The following is a 20,777-nucleotide window of genomic DNA, read 5'->3' on the forward strand; positions in this document are numbered from 1 at the left end:
GCTGTGTGCTGTGCTTTTAGAGCTTTCTCGCTCTCAACCTCAGTGCCATGGGGCAAATCCTGCCTGTGTGCATAGTGCCGCCCACGTGACACGCACATGCTGGCATGCTGTAAAAGCAGAGGCGCTGTGCCTGGATTCTGGCCAGCTGTGGTTCCCCTGTACAGATTCTCCGCCCTCTCCCCAGGCTTGTTCTTGCTAGGAGTGTGTAATTGGCAAGTGGGGGAAGTTTGCATGTTGCCATTGCTTGCTCAGAGTATGCATATGCACAGACACCAGATTGTGCCCCCCAAGTCCTAGGTTCTGACCTGGTGAACCCCTTTGTGGCTTCTGTCACAGGCACCTGCTGGCTGTCCCAATGTGCTTAGAGATCCCAGCAGTACAGGGACTTGTGTTCATTTCCTGGCTCTGCCGCAGACTTCCTGTGCAACTTTGGAAAAGTCACTTTGTCTCTCAGTGCTTCAGTTCCTCATCTGTAACATGGGGATAATAGCACATCCTGTCTCCTCCTTTTGTCTGTCTTCTCTATTTATACGGTAAGTTCTTTAGAATAGGAACTCTCTTTTACTCTGTGTGTGTGTGTGTGTGTGTACATACATACAGTGCCTAGCACAATGGGCCCAGGTCTTGACTTTGAGCTCTAAATGCTATCATCATACACAAAGAATAATAATGATTGGCCCAGAGCCACTGAGGGAGTCTGTCAGACCAAGTGTCAGGACTCTGGTTCTCAGTCCTGTCCTCCCACAACCCCTCTATGGGATTCAGTCCTCTAGGCCAGTGCTACTCAAAGTGGTGGTCCACGGACCGGTGCCAGTCTGTGAGCCATTCGCTGCCAGTCTGCACACAGACACATTAGGAAAAAAAATATGCCGGTCCCCCACATCAGATAGCTTGAGAAGCACTGCTCTAGGCTGGCATACCAGTCCAGGGACAAAGGGACAGTGAAATGAGCAATGGTCTCTAAATCCCTTTCCATCGGGTGTGCGGTGTGTCCTCTGTGGGGGAGCACGATGAAATGGAACAATAGCGCCCTCTAGTAAATACAGTCCTGCTTTCCCTTCCCGCCTTTCCTTTGTTCACTGCAGAAGCTCTCCAAGGAGGTTCAGGATGCTTTGGCGAAGGCCAACAACACAGCAGAAGAAACCATTTCGGCCATGAAGACTGTGCGCAGCTTTGCAAGTGAGGACATGGAAGCAAAGGTCTATTGGGAAAAACTGCGGCAAGTGTACAAACTGAACAAAAAGGAAGCCCTGGCCTATACGTACTATGTGTGGTCCAGTGGGGTATGTGCCTTGTTTCTATTAGCCACCTGTTCTCTCGGTGATGATTCTGAGGGCAGGGAGGGGTTATGTTCTGATACTGCTTATTCTCTGCTGTATGAACTTTGTAATATATTGTACATAAAAGTTTTGGGGTCAGGGGTGTTAACAAAAGACACAAACATTAAGGTCTGCTCACAATCCCCTATTCTTTATGGCAGGTTTCAGAGTAACAGCCGTGTTAGTCTGTATTCACAAAAAGAAAAGGAGGACTTGTGGCACCTTAGAGACTAACCAATTTATTTGAGCATGAGCTTTCGTGAGCTACAGCTCACTTCATCGGATGCATGATAACTATTCTTTATGTTTAACTCTCCAAACAAAGATACATTTCTGTTAAGGATTTTGAATAGTGTCATCCAACAAGCAGTTTCCTGCAGTAAGCAGCACTCTAATTAAGATCAGTCAAGGGCATTGGAAGCACTCTGTGCACACGTTACTGCATTACGTTCTTAGGCCAGCTAGTTTTTGGTATCCCAAACTATAAAACAATGTTTATGAGATTCAATCTGCTGCTCAGAAACTGACAAAACCATTTTCAGTGTAGTTGCTTTTTTGAAAGGCACTTTGTTGCCAGTCAAGCCTAGATTTCAGGGCTTCTACTGGTAACCAAAGTAGTGCAAAATCTTCACACACAAATGATCTGGTTCCACTAAATTTCCTTTGTTGAAAGGTTTGTGAACCTGGTGAGCCAACTCTGGGGTGACTCATGGCATTCTACCAAAGTCCTGCAAGATTTGTGGTTTCTCATAGTTTGGATGCAAAACTAGACCATTTTGAATTTGAGTTTTTGGGATCGTCCAAAGCAAAGTTCCCAGCATGGACCTGTGGTGGCTCAGGAAATTGAGAAGACCTGTCCAAACTGAAACTGACAAATTTAGCACAGCTCTAACAACCTCTTTCTCAGGGAAGTGCAGAGCCCTGAACTCCGATCTTGGCAGATGAATAAAGGAGGAATTTGTTTTCATTATGTTTGGCTTGTAGAATGGATTTATTCGTGGCTTTGTAGTCGACCGCTTTCACTGGCTAACTCTTACCTCTTAGCCACTGGAAGAGTAGATGAGTCAGGTTTCCTGTGTTCCATATTCCACACTCTGCTACTAACTCATGTGACTTTGGGCAAATCATTGAGCCTTGCCCCCCTGAGAACCTGGACTGACGAGTGCTATATAAATGCAAAGCACTTCTATTTTTCAGTTCTCTTTCAAGGGTCTGATCCAACTCCCACTGAAGTCAGTGGAAAAACTCCTTTGACATCAAGTAAGAGTTGGATCAGGCTTTAAGGCAGCACTTCTTAGCAGATGCGCAACATGCCTCAGGTGGCACATGACCAGGATTCATCACTGAAATACACTTAAGTAATTCCATTGTGATTTATAACTCAGTCTAGCATATTAGGCCCCAGGCCAGAGCTCCATGTACATTTCAGTGCCAATGTTTGCTCTGAACTTCAAATGTACTTTCTGGATTTCAGGGTTGACCTTAAGTACCCTTGAAACAAACAGCTGCAGGGTGGAACCAGGGGCACATGGGGTACTAGTGTGTTACTCGTTAATTTCCATATACTCCATCCTCTCATCTGTCCCCTTAATGTAAACTACTGCTGACCCTGCCTATGCTCCTAAGTGGTTTTTATGTATTTATTTATTCTTTAACCACATGCAGGCAGATTTCTGGTCGTAGGGCTTCCTCTGCTTGGATGCCAGTAATGTTAATAACAGCTTTGCCTACCAGGGGCATAGCGAAAATGGGCTTCTCCTGGCATCTTCAGTTTGAAGTGGAAAGCTAGCATTTTTGGCTAGGTGAAAACTCTGATAAAATGTTCCCTTTTAGTCCCAAATGGGACATTTAATCTGCTCAGGGAAACCCGTTCTAAGGCGAGTCATGTTTAGTTTAGTTCTTTGTTTTAATTGTTTCGGTCTTAAAAAGAAAAGACGTACTAGTGGCACCTTGGAGACAAACCAATTTGTTTTGGTCTTGTTATTACATAGTCCTGCCTTGAGTGCAGGGGACTGGACTAGACTTCTTGAGGTCCCTTCTAGTCCTACACTTCTGTGATTTATACACTTCTGCACTAACTTGGGGACAGAGAGGTGCTGAACCACTGCAGCTCCCAGGGAGGTTAATGGGATCTGTAAACTGTTATTTCTTGTTTTTGAATTAGTATCCCAGCAGTGCCTAGAGGTCCCAGCTGGGATCAAGGTTGAATTGTAGTTGGCACTGGCCACTCACTCAGTGAGAGTTTGCAATCTCAATAGATAAGACAAAGGGTGGTATAAAGAGATAAGCAAAAGACTGGAGACTGAGTCACAGGGAGATTGAAGGGAGTTGCCCATGGTCACACAGGGAGTCTATGGCAGAGACAGGAACTGAACTTGGATCTCCTGAGTCCTCGGACAGTGTTTTCACTACAAGATCATGCTTCCTTCCATTGCTTGGGGCTTTTCAGAATCAGAGCTTTTAATTACAGCCCGTTGCTTGAGGAAACATGCTACCGAATTAAAGAAGAGTACCCCTTCAAATGCCCATGATCCTTGAGGAAGTTTGGACTGGGATCTGAAAGTTATGCTTCAGGCCTATCTCTTTAGCCCACGCTCTCTTGCATATATTCATCCCTAAACTCAGTTCATCCCATTTTAATTTTCCATCCAAATCAATTGTTTAGATGTTACATGTTTTTCGCAATATCTGACATAACACCACAGTCCTGCAGCATGGCTCGTCTCTCCTTGCCCCTTGCAGTACATTTCAGGTCGAATTAGAGGCAGCCCAGAATCCCAAATCCCAAACCCTTCATGTTTCAAGAGATGAGCAGAGCATTTGGCTTTGAATTCCCAGATCTGAATCCCGCTTCTGGGTTGGATCCTATATCAGAAAGGCCCTGTTTTCTGCTTTGAATGCTGACAGTATCCATTATGGTATCTTGAGATTTTGGGGCTGTCCAGTCCAAACCCTGGCACTGATTCAACCCCCACCCTGAAGTCTAACATAATCCAAAGACAAACTGCATAAGAACATAAGAACAGCCATACTGGGTCAGACCAAAGGTCCATCTAGCCCCACATCCTCTCTTCCAACAGTGGCCAATTCCAGATGCCCCAGAGGGAATGAACAGAACAGGTAATCGTCAAGTGATCCATCCCCTGTAGCCCATTTCCAGCTTCTGGCAAAACAAGGCTAAGGACACCATCCCTGCCCATCCTGGCTAATAGCCATTGATGGACCTATCCTCCATGAATTTATCTAGTTCTTTTTTGAACCTGTTTATAGTCTTGGCCTTCACAACATCCTCTGGCAAAGAGTTCCACAGACTGACTGTGCGTTGTGTGAATAAATACTTCCTTTTGTTTGTTTTAAACCTGCTACCTATTAATTTCATTTGGTGACCCCCTAGTTCTCAACCCTCCTCTAGTTCAGATCTCTTTTTAAATCGGACTTAATTTCCACTGCTCTGACCATCTCCTGAGCATCAGATGCTTTATGGTTGAGCCTTTCAGAGTAGCACAGGGGGATTAAACACATCTTCCATGAATCTTAATGAAAGAGATGAGTCAGAAATCCCATAGATCAACCTGGGCTTCTAAACTATTTTGTTCCTCCAACATCAGTGTCCCTGCTTTGAGTTTACAATCTATTGCACAACCTCAAGCACCCCGTTGGGACACTCCAGTAATAAAGCTTACACTGGTGAATTCTGGATAGCTGTGTGAATGAATAAACATGAGCCCGAGAAACAACCAGCGTTGTCTGTTTATGTGTCTGTGCTTGATTTCAGCTGACTCTTCTTGTGGTGCAAGTCAGTATCCTTTACTATGGTGGCCATCTGGTGATCTCTGGACAAATGACCAGCGGAAACCTGATATCTTTTATTATCTATGAATTTGTCTTGGGAGATTGCATGGAGGTGAGTGTGGTTTATCCATGCACCAGGTTTTTTTCACATCCCAGGCTAGATAGCTGTGGGAGGGGAAGTAGAAGTGTTTTGTTTTTCTCTAGGTCACCATCGTCATAGTATTTTATCACCTCCCAGGTATTTAAAAATGGAAACAATGACAATCACTCTTTTTCTCCTCCCCCACTCCTGATAGGAGTAATAGCTGGTTCAGAGTATAGGGTTTTGCTGTGTGTGGAGGGGTGTTATAGGAAAGTTATGTAGGCTATGTCTACACTACAGTCGGGATTAACGCTCTGAGATCAATCCACCAGCGGTCGATTTAGCAGGTCTAGTGAAGACCCGCCAAATCGCCAGCAGATCGCTCTCCAGTCGACCCCTGTACTCTACCCCCGAGGAGAAGAGTAAGGTAAGTTGACGGGAGAGTTTCTTCCGTTGACCTCCTGTGGTGTAGACCCCATGGGAGCTCGACCTAAGATACGTCAACTCCAGCTACATTATTCACGTAGCTGGAGTTGCATAGCGTAAGTCGACTTACTGCGGTAATGTAGACATAGCTGTAAATAGAAATTAGTTTTGCATTTAGTTCTGAAAGCGGGTAGGTTCATGGTCACTCTTGTCTCCTTAAAAAGCTCTTTCGATTCAGAAGGGCCAGATTTGGGTATGACTCGCGTCGAGTAATAACACAAGAGAATCGGGCCCTAGATGACGCTGAGTGCCGGGTCCTTAGCTGGTGTGAATCAGCTCCAAAGACTCCAATGAGGCTGTGCCATTTTATGCCAGCTGAGGATTTGCCTCTGGTTGCTTTTGTTATTCCTACGAGTTTCCTGGCCTCTTCTGCCACGAACCAGCTGGCAGTAGCTCCTGCAGGACGTCCTTCGGATTAGACCTGGGACTTTGCCTCCAGGTCCGATTGCCCCCGGTGTGACGATGAGCTGGGGAGGCAGCCTTGCTCAGCGAACAGCGCGGGGTGGGGAGAACCACATTGTTCTCTCAAAATAATAGAAGTCGCTCATCTGCTGATGAGACAGCCGGCTGCAGGAAGTGGAGCGGAAAGCTGTCCATTGCTTGAAGGACAGAGTCTTGGATGTCTTCCGGGCAAGCTTTCTTGCGGGAAGGATGAAAGGGTTTGGAGGCTGCTTGTTACATTTCAGGGCCCATTAAAAGCTTAGTGGGATTCTTTTATTTAATTGGTTATAAACGGCTAAATTGGCAGTGTGTTAGTGAGATGGGATTCTGTCCGGGAGAGCCCTGGGATTGCCGAGCCTGCACAAGTCTGCTGTTGTCTCGTCTCATTAGCTCAGCTAATCCAGGCAGAAATGATCAGCTCCAAACTTCCTCCTAGCCTGGTGCGATCACCTAGGTGCTCCAGCCTCCCCTGGAATGAAGAACAGCACATGTGGCAGTAGCCATCTGTTCATAGGACTGCAGGATCCAGTGCTGCTTCCAGCCTGCTTTCCTCTTTATGGGATGCCTGTTCCTTGCACTGTCTGTTCTGAAACTTTGGGCTTGGTGCTGGAGGCTGAAGAGTCTCCGAGTTTCAAGGGATGTTTTACTCTAATTGGCCCCACCGTCTGCTGCACAGTAGATCTGGGTTTGGGAGTGGGCTTTGGGTTCCCATTGGGGCGCTGATGAAATACATTTCAGAGGAGGGAGGGGTTGCCCCATATTCATAGGATTGCTGCAGAATCCGGGTGTTATGGGAACTGCTTGTCTTGGTTGCATGGAAAATGACAGGAGGGTTTCAATCCATGTTTGGGTGATTTGTTTTCGGGGAGACCCCTCCCTGCATTCTATTTTTCTTCCACTGTCACACGCACACCTTCTACAACCTCCATAACCATCATTCCACCATTGCACGCTTCTGTGTAATGAATGTTGGACCAAATCCTGAAATTGCAGGTGTATACAGTGTATCTTAGACCAGCAGTCAGTGCTGCTGCAAGCATCTGCCAGAGAGGGGTCACTCAAAAGCTACGTCAGGTATTGGTGGGAGGGGAGATAGACCCTTTCACACCCGACCCACCCTTTTGTGGCTCTGCATACGGTACTACGTTCGTGTCATTCCCTGGGAGTTTGGGCTTAGCTGCCGCCCTGTCATCTGGGAAGTTACTTTCTATTGCAATGTATAACCATGTAGTGCATGTTTATTTCGTTTACAAGAGAGTGATATATTTTAATGACCATTATTTCTCTCTCTACTAAGCTCTGACACATGGAGATGTGTAACCTAGGCCTGTTTTGTGTTTCTATTTAGTCTGTTGGTTCCGTCTACAGCGGATTAATGCAGGGAGTAGGAGCTGCTGAGAAAGTGTTTGAGTTTATAGATCGCAAGCCGACGATGGTGAACGATGGAACCCTGGCACCAGACCATGTGGAGGGTAAAGTGGAGTTCAGAAATGTTACTTTTTCCTATGCTACCCGGTCTGCAACACAGGTCCTACAGGTGAGGGTCTTGGCACGTGTTCAGCATTCCCTTCCTGAATACACAGCACCATAGGAATAGGTTAAGTGCAATATTTCGCCAGCAGGTCAATTACTAACTAGTCGCAGACTGTGGCATAATCAATGAATCATAGAAATGGAGGACTGGAGGGGACCTCAAGGGGTCATCTAGTCCAGCTCCCCAAACTGAGGCCGTACCTACACCATCACTGACTAACTCATTTGTCTAACTCCTCCTTAAAAACCTCCAAGGGAAATGTTGGAAGCCCCATCCTTGGAGACCTTTCAAACGAGACTGGACAAAATACTGGGAAATAGATTGTGGGAAACCATTCCACATGGCGGTGTGGTGAAAAGAGGGCATTTAGGGCCTAACAAGGGATACTTATGTTAATAAAGCCCTTGTTCACTCTTACAACATTAAAGAGCTAATTGTGGTCCAGGGTCTTGAGTCACGTTATTGCTGGCAACTCCCATTGTAATGACCACCATTAAATTGTTGTTCTTTTATTAAAGACACAGAAAAAGAAAGAAAACAAAACAGTTAAAGCCTTTGAAATACAAAGTGTTAAGTAAGGCTTTCGTTGTAGTAATTCCCCTTATTTCCTTTCCCTTACTTGCCCTGTATTAAGATTTTTGTATAGGAGAAGCCCCTGTTTGACAGAGGATATTGCCTATGTTATTACCTGTCCTTGATGGGGAAGAGAGACGAGGTTAGTTTTAGTGGCTTGGAGCTATTGCTGCTGTTATTGGAGTCCAGTCCTGTTTCTATGAAGACTAAATAAGACACCCACAGACAGATAAAGGGACGGAAAAGAACAGCAAAGACAGGAAATGCAGCTTCTGCCTCGGGTGCTGACTTTCACTGGCTGCTGGAGGGACACAGGCCCAGCACACCTGCTTCTCAGCCACTCACGGTCTGGCAAACTTTTATCAGTATCAGGCTGTTTGAGGCATTGCTACTAGCTGCCTTTCTGGTCACAGGCTCGGTGCAAAAGGTGGAGTTGTTTTGGCCGGTTCAGCCAGACTCTGATTAGACAAAAGGCAAAGGAGAGGATAGGCAAGAGGAAAGATTACGTGGGAAGGGAGGAAGGACACATGAGGAGTGGGTAAGATCCGGAACCCATGTCTCCCGCCCCATGTATTGTTCAGCTGAAGCTGGTGGCAGTTACTGTGTCTTTGGTTCCCTCTCTGGCCTGACTTGAGGATCAGGACAGTGCAGGCCTGGTGATCACAGGGGCCCAGGAGACAGGTGGCAGCCATGACGATGAAACTCGCTCCTCCTAGCCCACCCTTTCCCCCGCTCCCATTGAGTGACCTCTAGATAAACAACGTCCAGTTGAAACACATTTTGGGGATTTCAACTGTCAACGTTCCCTCCCATTTCTAGACCCTTTCAGCTTGTTCTCATGCCAACCTGTGACTTTACCAGGAACTTTGACCCCCTTCTCCCAGTTCTCTGAACCTAAACCATCCAGTTTGTACCAGTCACTGCATATTCAACTTTGGCTGACTTTCATAAACAATTTTATGTAACAGGCTGAGTTGGACTTTTGTTACTTCGCACATCTTAACATACAGACCTCTTTGTAACTGGCTGCCAGAGGACTTACTAGATGATTCCTCACTGTCGTCCCTCTTCTCTCCCTCCCTCCCCCTCCCCCCGTTTTTTCATGTCTTTCATGCCTATGATTTTGCATAGCTGGAAAAGTCCATTTGTGAGCTCACTTACTAGAAAGCCTTTTGTAGCTGTTTAACACTGAGACAGAAGGGTTGTTTCTAGGTAACTCTGGAGGCTTGGCAGACAGCGAACCAGATACTGATCTCAGATGCGTGGGATATATGAGTAATGGTGTGGTCTCGGAGAATCAGCTAGATTCCAAGTGTTTATAGATATAACACTGGAGGGAAACTGAGAGCAGTCTATGTAGAGCTGCCCATTTGCAGTGGTGGTGTTTTGTGAAACTGCGGGCATGTTCTGTTTTGTGTCGTGCTAATGAAAGCTGTTGGCCTGTTCGACCTCCAGTAGGTGTAGGGAGGGCTCTGGAAAAAGATCCGCCCATTAAATCAAAAAGAGCAGGGGTGAGATCAGAGGATGGGTACCAGGACATTGCTGGACTGACAGCCTTTGAGACTGAGCCACAGAACAGGTATAGCACAGGGACAGCAGAGAAAGCGTCCCCGTGCTGCCTGGTGCCAGTGTGCCTCAATCCTGACCCTCCAGATCTAGCCCATTCAGCCCTTAGCTTCTCTATTGAGATGACCAACAAAGTTGCCAGTTGTGGTTGTGCCTTTTATGATGTGGCCACCAAATCATTGGGGACTGGAGGGGGGCCACTGACCATTCCCAAGTTAAATTGGGTCAGAGTAGCAGAGGAAAGAGGTGCAATCTGCAGTCTCTCTCCTGGTTTTTGGACCTGCCTGTTCTATGGACAGGTGAGTCTGAAGAAAAGATGTTGGGCCCATCTGCTTGTTGTGGGGGAGGGGAGGAGTGAGGCAGAAAATGATAATACAGCACTGGGAGATTATCTAGTGGGAGCTCATACATGCTCATCTCCTGGCGTTGAAGCTGGAGGCAGCCAATCTAGCCGTGGTAGGACAGGAGCACTAAAGAAAACCCTGATCGCTGTTTTCACTCTGTTTCAGCTGCCTTTTCTAGTGTACTCTCTGCAGATCAGACACATGGATGCTTTAAAAAGCCGGGTACACAGGCTATCACTCACTCCCCTCTTACGTTACAGAATGTGTCCTTCACCCTCTATCCTGGCAAAGTGACTGCGCTCGTGGGTCCTTCGGGCAGTGGGAAGAGCTCCTGCGTCAATATTCTGGAGAATTTCTACCCTCTTCAAGATGGGCAGGTCCTGCTGGACGGGCAGCCTATTAACATGTATGATCACAAGTACCTGCACTCAGTGGTACGAGTTACTGATAAACCTACTAGCTCTACTCTGCCATGGATCAAAGGGTTTTAGATCATTCAGGGGATATTGTCTGGTCAAATTTGGGCCCAACATTTAATTTAGGTCTTTCTAAAATGTTTCCTCAATGCCTGAGTCTAGAGCTAGTTAAAATTTTTTGATGGGGGTGTGCGGAGGAAGAAATGCACTTTTCCCCCCCAAAAAAATTTCACCAAAAAATTGTCCTTGTTTTGACTAGTTCTATCTAAGACCAGTAGAACCATGTCCATGATTGTTAGGGTGTTTTTAAAAATTCTAGTATAAACCAGATTTTTTTTAATACTTCGCACTTCTACAGCACCTTCTATCCATGCACTTTACAAATATTAATTAGTTAAATCTTCCAACACCCTGTGACGTATACAATCCCCATCGGTGAAGCCAGGAGACAGAAAGGTTAAGTGACTTGCCTAAGATGATGCTGGAAGTCCACAGGCTTCCTTTCTTACACAAATAAACATTCTTCTGCAGTGGTTACAACCCAGAATATACAACATTAAGCTTCTGCATGAGAACCTGAAAACATAAGGGATTAGAAACTGACTCTAAACCAAAAATGAAATTGACTAGTGGCATAAATGGTGAAAAGTATATTAGTAAATTTTTTAAATCCTTTCCCTTTAAATAGCCTGATGTCGGGGTGTCAGTAACACAAATAAGGCTGTTATTTTTTTATTATATATGCTTTTAATATCTGCTGTTGCTCTACATGTTAATTTCTGGGAGAGAATTTGGAAAATTTGATTTTTAAAATGTAAGAGAGTTTACAAAAGGGGGTTACATTCTGCAGTTTGTAATGGTTGCTTTCAGGATGGGAAGGAAAAGGCATTGTTTAGGAAATCAAAAATGGCAGCTCTGTAACTTTCTAATTTGGGGATTGAAAAATCATGCAGAGCCAATACTGCTGTGTGGCTGAATGGTCTAATTCTCAGACACCCCACCAGTGCACTGTGCTCTGTAGGCCTGGAGCCCTTTATACTGACTTCATGCTTCTATTGACTTAAATGGTTTTGGACATGAGTTTATGTGTTGGTTGCTAGGCTGTTGCTGCAGCCAGCATCGATGGCGATCTCCATGCTGTGTTCAAGATGCCTAACTGTGGTGACTGGATAGATGAAGCAGGAGGTTCTCTCTAGTCTGACTGACACATGTTGCCAGCACTGGGTTTGGTTTCGTGTTACTGCCCGGTGGACTACAAGAAATGGCAGCCCTGAGCTTGCAGCGTTATAACCAAAACGCAACAATATCACTAGTGAAAGCTGCAGGGTTCTGTCCCATTGCTGCAATTCTTAATAGGGTAATACCCTGAGATAAACAGGCCAGATTCACTTTTGTTCTCCAAGAACTGTGCTTTCAAACAGAGCGGAAACCAGAAACCACAAAGCACTAGCAGGTGTTATTACTCTTAGCTCCTATGGTTCGTCAGTTTCGTTTCTTGGTTCAATATGAAGGTGGCGCATAATCACTTCCCCACACTTAAATACCAGGTGCATCTGGCAAAATGTGCTTCCAGTGCTGACTAATGCCCTGCAGCTTCCATGAGTCAGCTAAGAGCTACTTCTGAGGGCACAGCTGCATTGTTCACACGGGCAGCCTACAACAGAGTGTAATTAGTACCCTCGCTGAAATCCTCTCTGGTTTAGGCACTTTGGGTCTAGGTTTAACGATGGAACTCTGCCATCTACACTCACAAACCAACTGGAACCAATTATTATAATCTGCGAGAGGAGTGTAGTCATTAAACGGTGACTGTTCTGTTTTGGTTCTGACTGCCTCTTCCCTTCCTTTCTGCAGATCTCTTTAGTGAGCCAAGAGCCAGTGCTGTTTGCTCGATCTATTGCGGAAAATATTTCATACGGTTTAACTTCAGTCTCGTTCGAGTCTGTAGTCCAAGCTGCTCAGAAGGCCAATGCCCATGCGTTTATCACAGAGTTGCAAGATGGCTACAAGACAGGTAGTACGGACCATTTCGTTTTCTCCAGTTGCAGCAGAAGCATGACACTTAAATATCCAAAACAGTTCTTGGAGATTGGTGGTAAAATACAGAGCCTCTCCTCTCAAATTAAGGGATTAAATTCAGCCCATGTTAGCAGTGACCAAAACTCACTGGCAATTGATGGCTGTTGGCCAAGATGGCCTCTGGCTACCAGATATTGGGACTGGCGACAGGATGGATGACTCAATAATTGCCCTGTTCTGTTCATTCCCACTGAAGCATCTGGCAACACCCACTGTTGGTAGGCTATGAGCTAGGTGGACCATTGGTCTGACCCAGTGTGGCCATTCTTATGTTCCATGGCTTACTGTGTGTGAACTTAGTTTGGTCTCAGGCCCAGTTTCCTATTGGGTAAGTGTCCACATCACAGAAACCCTCACCAGAGTTAGCACTAATTGCCCACTCCCCCCCGCGCCCCCACTTATTGACAGGCTCCTCAGAGAGGACAAGGACTGAATGAGCTACGGAGACTGAACTATCTTCTCCCCACAGAGGTGGTCTCTCCAAGTCAGGCCTGTGGCACCTGATTAGGCTTTATGTGGAACTCTGTGCTATTGTTGCCCCTGGTATATCTGTTATGTAGCTACGGGGGGCTTTAAGTCAGTTTCCCGCAGGAAAAGGATTGGGCTCTGGATCCCTAACTCGTAGTTCATCCAGGGCCAGGTCCTGGATGGAACACACCCCCTATCTCGTTTAGTTTTTCAGTGTGCTTATTCTCTTAACAACCCAATAGCAATAAAACTAAGCAGTGAGGCATAAACCAACCTGCTCCAACTTACCAAGAAAATAAAATGACAATAAATCTGCAGGAACAAGAGCTGACGTGTTGGTGACAGAAGCACTTTGCATTGGGACCAATGAGAGTAATGGCTTATACAATGCAACCGAAATGTTTGTTTCCCCTCCCTTCTCTCTTCACTGGAAGATCTGCAGAATGGGTCTCCAGGGAGAGAGTGCACGTAACTGACAGTATATGTAAATGTGCAGAAGTAGCAATAACTGGCACTATCTTTCAGTGCTGAGGTTTCCTTTGAAGAACTGGTCAATGAAGGTTTTGGATAGTTGATCTTCCAGGCTCGTGTAGCATTTCTCATCCTAAGAACAAGTGGTTTGAGCACTGGCCTGCTAAACCCAGAGTTGTAAGCTCAATCCTTGAGGGGGCCATTTAGGGATCTGGGGCAAAAATTGGGGATTAGTCCTGCTTTGAGCAGGGGGTTGGACTTGATGACCTCCTGAGGTCCCTTCCAACCCTGATATTCTATGATAATTCTAACAAGGACTCTTGGAATCACTGTAGCATTTGTCAATCCCCTAAAATGCCAGGTTGACAGTGGTGATCCACTGCTGCAGAGAGAGGCTATAGCATTCCTTTAAGGGTATGACTATTGTAGGGGAACAGGGTTATTTTGGTAACTTAGGGCCTGAAAGACTCCCACTGAGTGCAGTGGGATCAGGTCCTTATTGAGGAGTATTGACCTTAAAAACCCAGACCAGCATTTCAGAGGAGGGCACAGTTAGAATGGCTGCTGGGAGACGAGAACACTCCTCTCTTCTTGTACCAAAATATTTTTGGTTCCTGTTTTCAGAGTAGGAGAGACAAAATATTGAACAAGGAAAGTTGATCTGTATCCAAAGCATTTTAATATATATTCTGGAAGTGAGGGAGGGAAAACCGCCAAAGAAGCTTGCGCCCTTCATTCTCCATCTGTCAGTTTGGTGGTTTACGTGAGTGGTGGGTCTCAGTTCAGTTTCCAGGGCTCTAGTGTCTATTTAACCCCCCTCCCCCCATAACGATTGACACTAAGGGTACCGCTACACAGTCCATGGTAGTGAGCCTCCAAGCCAGGGCCGACAGACTGGAGCTCACGGGACTTGTGCTACTGCACCAAAAATAGCTGCAACATGGTTGCACCTCAGGCCGGAGCCTGGGCTCTGAAGCTGAGGGAGAGGGATGCGTTTCAGAGCCTGAGCTCCAGCTGGAGCTGCAATATCAACACAATTATTTTTAGTGTGGTGGCACAAGCGCTGTGAGTCTGAGTCTGTCGTCCTGGGCTTGGAGGACTCACTGCCACTCACCATGTAGACATATCCTTAGTGTCCCTGTTTGTGGTCTGGGAAGAGGCCCCAAGGACTGAACAGGATCAGGCCATAGAGATTGAATGAGCCCCCCCACCCCCGTTCCCTTAATGCAGTCCTTTCAGCTTAGAGATGAGGTGCATTAGGGCACTAGCCTAGCACTTGAGAGACTGCAGTTCAATTCCCTGCTCTGCCACCAACTTCCTATGTCACCTTGGGCAAGTCACTTAACCTTAGAGTATCCTAGAATCATAGAATATCAGGGTTAGAAGGGACCTCAGGAGATCATCTAGTCCAACTCCCTACTTAAAGCAGGACCAATCCCCAATTTTTGCACCAGATCTCTAAATGGCCCCCTCAAGGATTGAACTCACAACCCTGGCTTTAGCAGCCAATGCTCAAACCACTGAGCTGTCCCTCCCCCCATAGGAACAGTTTTTCAAGGGTCATGGTGGATTCTGTTTCAATGATGATTTTTAAGCAAGATTGGATGGTTTTACTAAAAGATCTGCTCTAGGAGTTACTTTAGGGAAGTTCTCTGAACTGGGTTATACAGGAGTTTAGACTAGATGATCACAGTAGTTCCTTCTGGTCTTGGAATCTATGAATCTCTCTGCAGCTTAGTTCCCCATAGGGAAAATCGCACTGCCTTACCTCACAGGGGTGTACTGAAAGAAATCTGAATCCAGTGATACATCTTGATTTTTGTCTCACTTTTCCCCCCCCTTTCATCAAACAGAAGCTGGTGAAAAAGGAGCCCAGCTGTCTGGTGGCCAGAAGCAGAGAGTGGCTATTGCAAGGGCTTTGATCCGAGCCCCCCCAATCCTAATCCTAGATGAAGCCACAAGTGCCCTGGATGCAGAGAGTGAACACACGGTTAGTAGGGCTAATTCAGTTTATTCCAGGAAATAAATAGGAGTAAAGTCTGGACTTGGGGTACAGATGGGCAGAGACCTGAGCTGAAATTTCTAGATGGTGGGCCTGCATAGTCTGGACATACCGTGTTGCCTTCTTAACATCTGGCAATTGTTGTATGAGCAGGTGAGAATTAGAAACTAATTTCCGCTTTATCTTCTTTCAAACATAACGTTGTAACCATTACAGAGGGAATGATCCGGCATCTGTAACATACCAAGCCTAATTCAGGTTAGATACAAATCGCTTTGCCCAGGGAAGAAGTTAAACAATGCACAGAAAGGTTACACAACAGCTTAGGACAGGGAGTGGAGAAAACTGTATCCTGGTGAAATTGCAGTAAGACAGAATGTAATTGCCTGAGCTGGAATGTAGCCAGGACACCAGAATGAGCCTCTCCGCTCTTGCCAAAAGTATCCAGGGAGCCTTTAGGGATAGTGAGCAGTCAAAGCCTTTGTCTAGTCTCTTATGACACCTTCGTACCACAGCGCCCCCTAACACCGTGTTGGGATATGGCTTTGGCGCCATCTTGAAGGAAAATTGGTGAATTGCCAGCACCACTTTCTGCAGCAGCTACGTTCTCCATAGAGATCTCCCATCTGAGTACAGTAATGCCTCACTTAACGCTGTAGTTCTGTTCCTGAAAAATGCGACTTTAAGCAAAACGATGTTAAGCGAATCCAATTTCCCCATAATAATTAATGTAAATAGGGGGGCTAGGTTCCAGGGAAATTTTTTTCACCAGACAAAAGACTATATATATATATATATACACACACACACACACACAGAGTATAAGTTTTAAACAAACAATTTAATACTATACACAGCAATGATGATTGGGAAGCTTTGTTGAGGTGGAGGAGTCAGAGGGTGGGATATTGCCCAGGGAATGCCGTGCTGCTAAATGATTAACTAGCACTTGGCTGAGCCCCCAAGGGTTAACACATTGTTGTTAATGTAGCCTCACACTCTACAAGACCACACAAATGGAGGGAGGAGACGCAATAGATGCATGGCAGTGGCTGCAAACATTCCCTGTGGAAACTGAACATGATGATGAACCCATGCTATCCCACTGGAGCCCACCACTCCCTCCACTTTCCAAAGTGCCGGGGGGTGCATGTGTGTTTGTATGAGAGATACATACCGTGTGTGTGTGTGTGAGAGAGAGAGAGAGAGACACACACACACACACACACACACCATGTGTATCAGAGACACACACCGTGTGTGTGTGCGTACATGTGAGAGAGAGGTGCATTGCCCCTTTAAGTATGCTACCCCCACTCTAAGTACACTGCCTTTTTAAGTAGATCAGCAAGTTGAGACAGCAACTGCTGCCAGCAAGCTCCCTCCATCCTGAGTTCTGTGTGTGTCCCCCTGCTCTGTGGAGATGGGGTGCAGGAGTGGGGGGAGGGGGACAACCTGACATCAGCACCCCTCTTCCCCCCCTTCCCCCGCACAGCAAGCAGGAGGCTCCCGGGAGCAGCCCAAAGGCAGAGGGCGGGAGAAGCACATGGCAATGCGGGGAGGGACACCTGAACTGCCTGGCAATTGATAGCCTGCTGGGGGGGCAGCCGCACAGGGAACTTGTGGGGGCTGCCGGCCCACCCTAGATCCAAGCTCCCACCAGCTCGCTCCAACGGGCTGCTTCTCCTGTAAGCAGTGGACAAAGCAGGTGGCTGCCAAACAATGTTATAAGGGAGCATTGCGCAACTTTAAACGAGCATGTTCTCTACTAGATCAGCGACGAAACAACGTTAACTGGGACGACGTTACTGTAGTGATTTTCCCCCAGACTTGCTTTGCTTTCAGGGATCTGATGACATCACAGCTTGAGGAGGTAATATGACTGCAGATCTACTGAATAATTCAAAGCAAAAACGTGGGGACTTGAGATCCATGGTTGACTGCAGCTGGTTTGAATACCTCATGTTGGAATGACTCAGTCGGTAGCAGTCATCTGAGTCAGACTGTGGAGCTGAAGTCTCACAGCAGGACCTAAGGGCATATCTCATGATGATGCTACTGTGCAGTACATGGAGCCTGGGACATTGTTAGGAACAGTCAGACACATTGTATTTTGAACTTGTACACTATCATCTCAGTACACGATGTAACTTAATATGAGGCACTATAGCAAGGTGTGTAGTCTACAGTGCCGGTCCCAAAACAGCATGATCCCTACGGTTAAGAGAAACTGACTCATAAATGTTGAAGCTGGCAGTGGAAGGGTGTTTAATATAATATACTTTACATTTATCCCGTGGAATTATACAAACTTCTGACCATTGAAATGCCGCCTCCTCTAGGACGGAGTGCAGCATCTGCTACACTCCACAGCCGCGGGATGGAGGGGAAGTTTTGAGTCCGGTTACTGAGGAAAAATTTAATTCTTAAAAAATGTGTATGAGTTCATTAATGTCCACACACAAACAGATGGGACTTGGGCGTTTGGAAGGGCCTGCCTGAAAGTCCCACTGAAATATACAAAAGGCCGACACTGGCTCTAGTCAAACTGAAATACAGGTTTGTATTTGTGTAACATGAATGCATTTCAGGATTAGTACTGCTGACAGCCAGATGCTTTATTAATGATGACAGCTGTGGGACTACAGCCATCTTTGTTTCCGAGCAGGTAGAAGGTGTGTCCATTTGACACATACCTAGTCACCAACTGCCTCACTATGTTAAGACAAATGTCTTGTTTTTTGTGATGCTGCCTTTATTGTTGCTCAGCCAGCCAATATCCCCTTTTTTCCAAACCAGTGCATTCACGAGGTGCAAGCTTCTTTCAGCCCCTGCCACTATAGAGCGGCTTCTAAATTCAGGGCCCAGTCCTAATGAGAGTTCACCTTGCAGGATCAGGGCTGTAATCTCTAGACCCACCAGACCAGTTAGTGGCTGCAGCAGGAGCTGCTGCATTGCACGGATGGAATTTGTGAGTTGAATTTTGAGCGGTTTGAGGGAGTGCTTAGAGATAAGTAGTCCAGTGATATTCATGCTTATTTCCCATTAATACTAATGGGATATCCTGTTCATAGATCCATGTGTATCCCGAGGAGAATAAACCTGTTATTGCAGATTTCTTAGTAAGGAGTCATAAAAGATACACCTCCCCGCCCCCATGGATAACAATGACGTTTGTATGTTAATCTGTTCCCTTCCCCACCCCCTCCCCCCAAACAGATTCAGCAAGCAATTTATGGTGACTTGCAGAACCACACTGTGCTTGTCATAGCCCACAGGCTGAGCACTGTCGAGAAGGCACACAACATCATTGTTTTAGACAAAGGCCGAGTAGTGCAGCAAGGAACACACAAGGAGCTCATGGAAGAAGGCGGCCTTTATTCTAAGCTGGTGCAGAGACAGATCCTCGGGCTCGAAACTGGCACAGGGGACGGCTGTCATCTGGAGACTAGCTTAGCTGCTGCCAGTGGAGATTCGATGAAGCCGCCGGGAGGACTGGATGAAGAGTTCAGGGTGTGACGTGCTCTCTCTGGATTGAGACAGGATGGTTACAATCCTGTAGCTCACAAGTGAGAGAGCACCAAGGATTCCTTGAAAGATCCTTGTTGGGATGCTGAAACAGGAGTCCACCGTAGTCCAGACTTGGACACATTACTGTAGAACAAGGCCTGTTTACTAGTCATGCACACTAAGCTTCCAGTAGGCAGACTAGTAAAACAGGGAAACAATGGGCCCAGTTTATTAAGGGGAGTTGGATCTTTAGCAGTTCCCAGTATTTCTACTGGGTTTCTTTTCTTAGAGTCAGCAATTCCCAAGGCAGTTGATGGGGTCTGTTCTCCCACTGATATGTCTGTTTAACTGCTGTTAATTGTAATGGGTGTTATACACATGCATGGAGGGGAAGAATGAAACCCCTTAAGGAACTTCAGGAGGTAGTTTTGTGAATTGGTAGGAAGACATTGAACATAAAGTAAGATCTTGATCCTGCAGTCACTCTGTGGTGCCAATCCCATACTCAGTGAAGTCAATGGAAAGACTCCCATTGGCTTCAATGGAAGCTGGATCAGCCCCAAAGTGCAAAACTCTTATTCAAATCTATGAGAATTCTGCACAGAGTGTCTGCAGGTTCATGCTCCTGTCTAAAACATTACCATGCAGAGCTTTTATTAGCTTCATTGCAGTGAGCCAGGGGCCCACGGGCAGATCCTGCCTTCTGAATCGCTGATGGAGTCTGGTGATTTTTTTGTTTTTAAAGGATGTAAAGTTTTACCATAGCTTGGTTAATTTTTTTAAATGGCTCTATTTCTATGGGCACCAGCCTGGTTTCTGTCTGGCTCCATCGTCCATTGAAAGCCAGTCAGTCTTATTTCAAAATGTGCTTGTTTTTAAATTCACAATTTCAGTGCCCGGGTTGAGAAATATTACCTAAAACCAGGCATAAAATATAAATAATGGCACTTTATAAACCCTACCCAGGCCCCATTCAGCTGTGGGCTATGCTAGCAATGTCAGTGCATGAGAAATCCATACAGCCGCATTCCTTGAAATCTAACTCCGACTGCCTGAATTCCACATTTAGTTCTTTGATGTTTTTTTAAATTATTTATTAGTAGGAGGGCAGAAAGAAAAATACCATTTCTAACTGCATACAACACTGGTGGAGCTGGCCCAATCTTACTACCACTCCATAAAGACTGGCAGGAACGTTTATGCAGCCCGCAAGGTGCGATTTTAAAAATAGCATTAATTGTATCTCATACAGGGAAGATTGATTCAGGTTGCGCAGTTGTTTAATAACCTCAAGCACTTTAGCTCTCGAGTTAATTACTTTCCAGGGTTTGGCTGCTGCTCTGTAATACTTTGCGGCAGCTTTCTTGTTTGCAATGTTGTTGTTTTTTATTTTTAAAGTGACGTTTTACAAACTGTTTAGTGTCCTCAAAGGGGATACTTTAAAAATAAAGTACTACCTCTGCCATTCAACTTCATACCCAATGTCTCAAGGCTTGATTAATTCACAGATAAGTTGCAGGGTTTTTTTAACAAGCCAACTTGTGAATACAACCACATACCTTTCTAGTCCTGTCACTGGGAATGAGGCAATACCTACAAGGATCAGGTTAGGCTGAACGTCAGCTAGTCGTACTGAAGCCTAACAGTAGGTGTAACCAGCTTCACGATTTGTTTTTGTCCTGTGTCTCATTTGG

The 20,777-nt window shown here is 45.9% G+C and overlaps 1 protein-coding gene across 2 annotated transcripts in view; it reads left to right on the top strand.

The window, feature by feature from the left end:
* Positions 1 to 20,497, top strand: part of ABCB9 (ATP binding cassette subfamily B member 9) — a 34,120-nt gene extending 13,623 nt beyond the window's left edge. For both annotated transcript variants that reach the window (XM_084649531.1, XM_084649530.1), the window contains 7 exons: positions 1,086 to 1,283; positions 5,095 to 5,223; positions 7,469 to 7,657; positions 10,398 to 10,571; positions 12,408 to 12,567; positions 15,425 to 15,561; positions 18,793 to 20,497. In XM_084649531.1, the coding sequence (XP_084505657.1) occupies positions 1,086 to 1,283; positions 5,095 to 5,223; positions 7,469 to 7,657; positions 10,398 to 10,571; positions 12,408 to 12,567; positions 15,425 to 15,561; positions 18,793 to 19,092 (1,287 nt within the window). In that variant the 3' untranslated portion in view covers positions 19,093 to 20,497. The remainder of the gene's footprint in view (positions 1 to 1,085; positions 1,284 to 5,094; positions 5,224 to 7,468; positions 7,658 to 10,397; positions 10,572 to 12,407; positions 12,568 to 15,424; positions 15,562 to 18,792) is intronic.
* The last annotated feature ends 280 nt before the right edge of the window (positions 20,498 to 20,777 follow it).

This window comes from Lepidochelys olivacea (genome assembly GCF_965140295.1).
Source record: "Lepidochelys olivacea isolate rLepOli2 genome assembly, chromosome: 15".
Lineage (NCBI taxonomy): Eukaryota > Metazoa > Chordata > Testudines > Cheloniidae > Lepidochelys > Lepidochelys olivacea.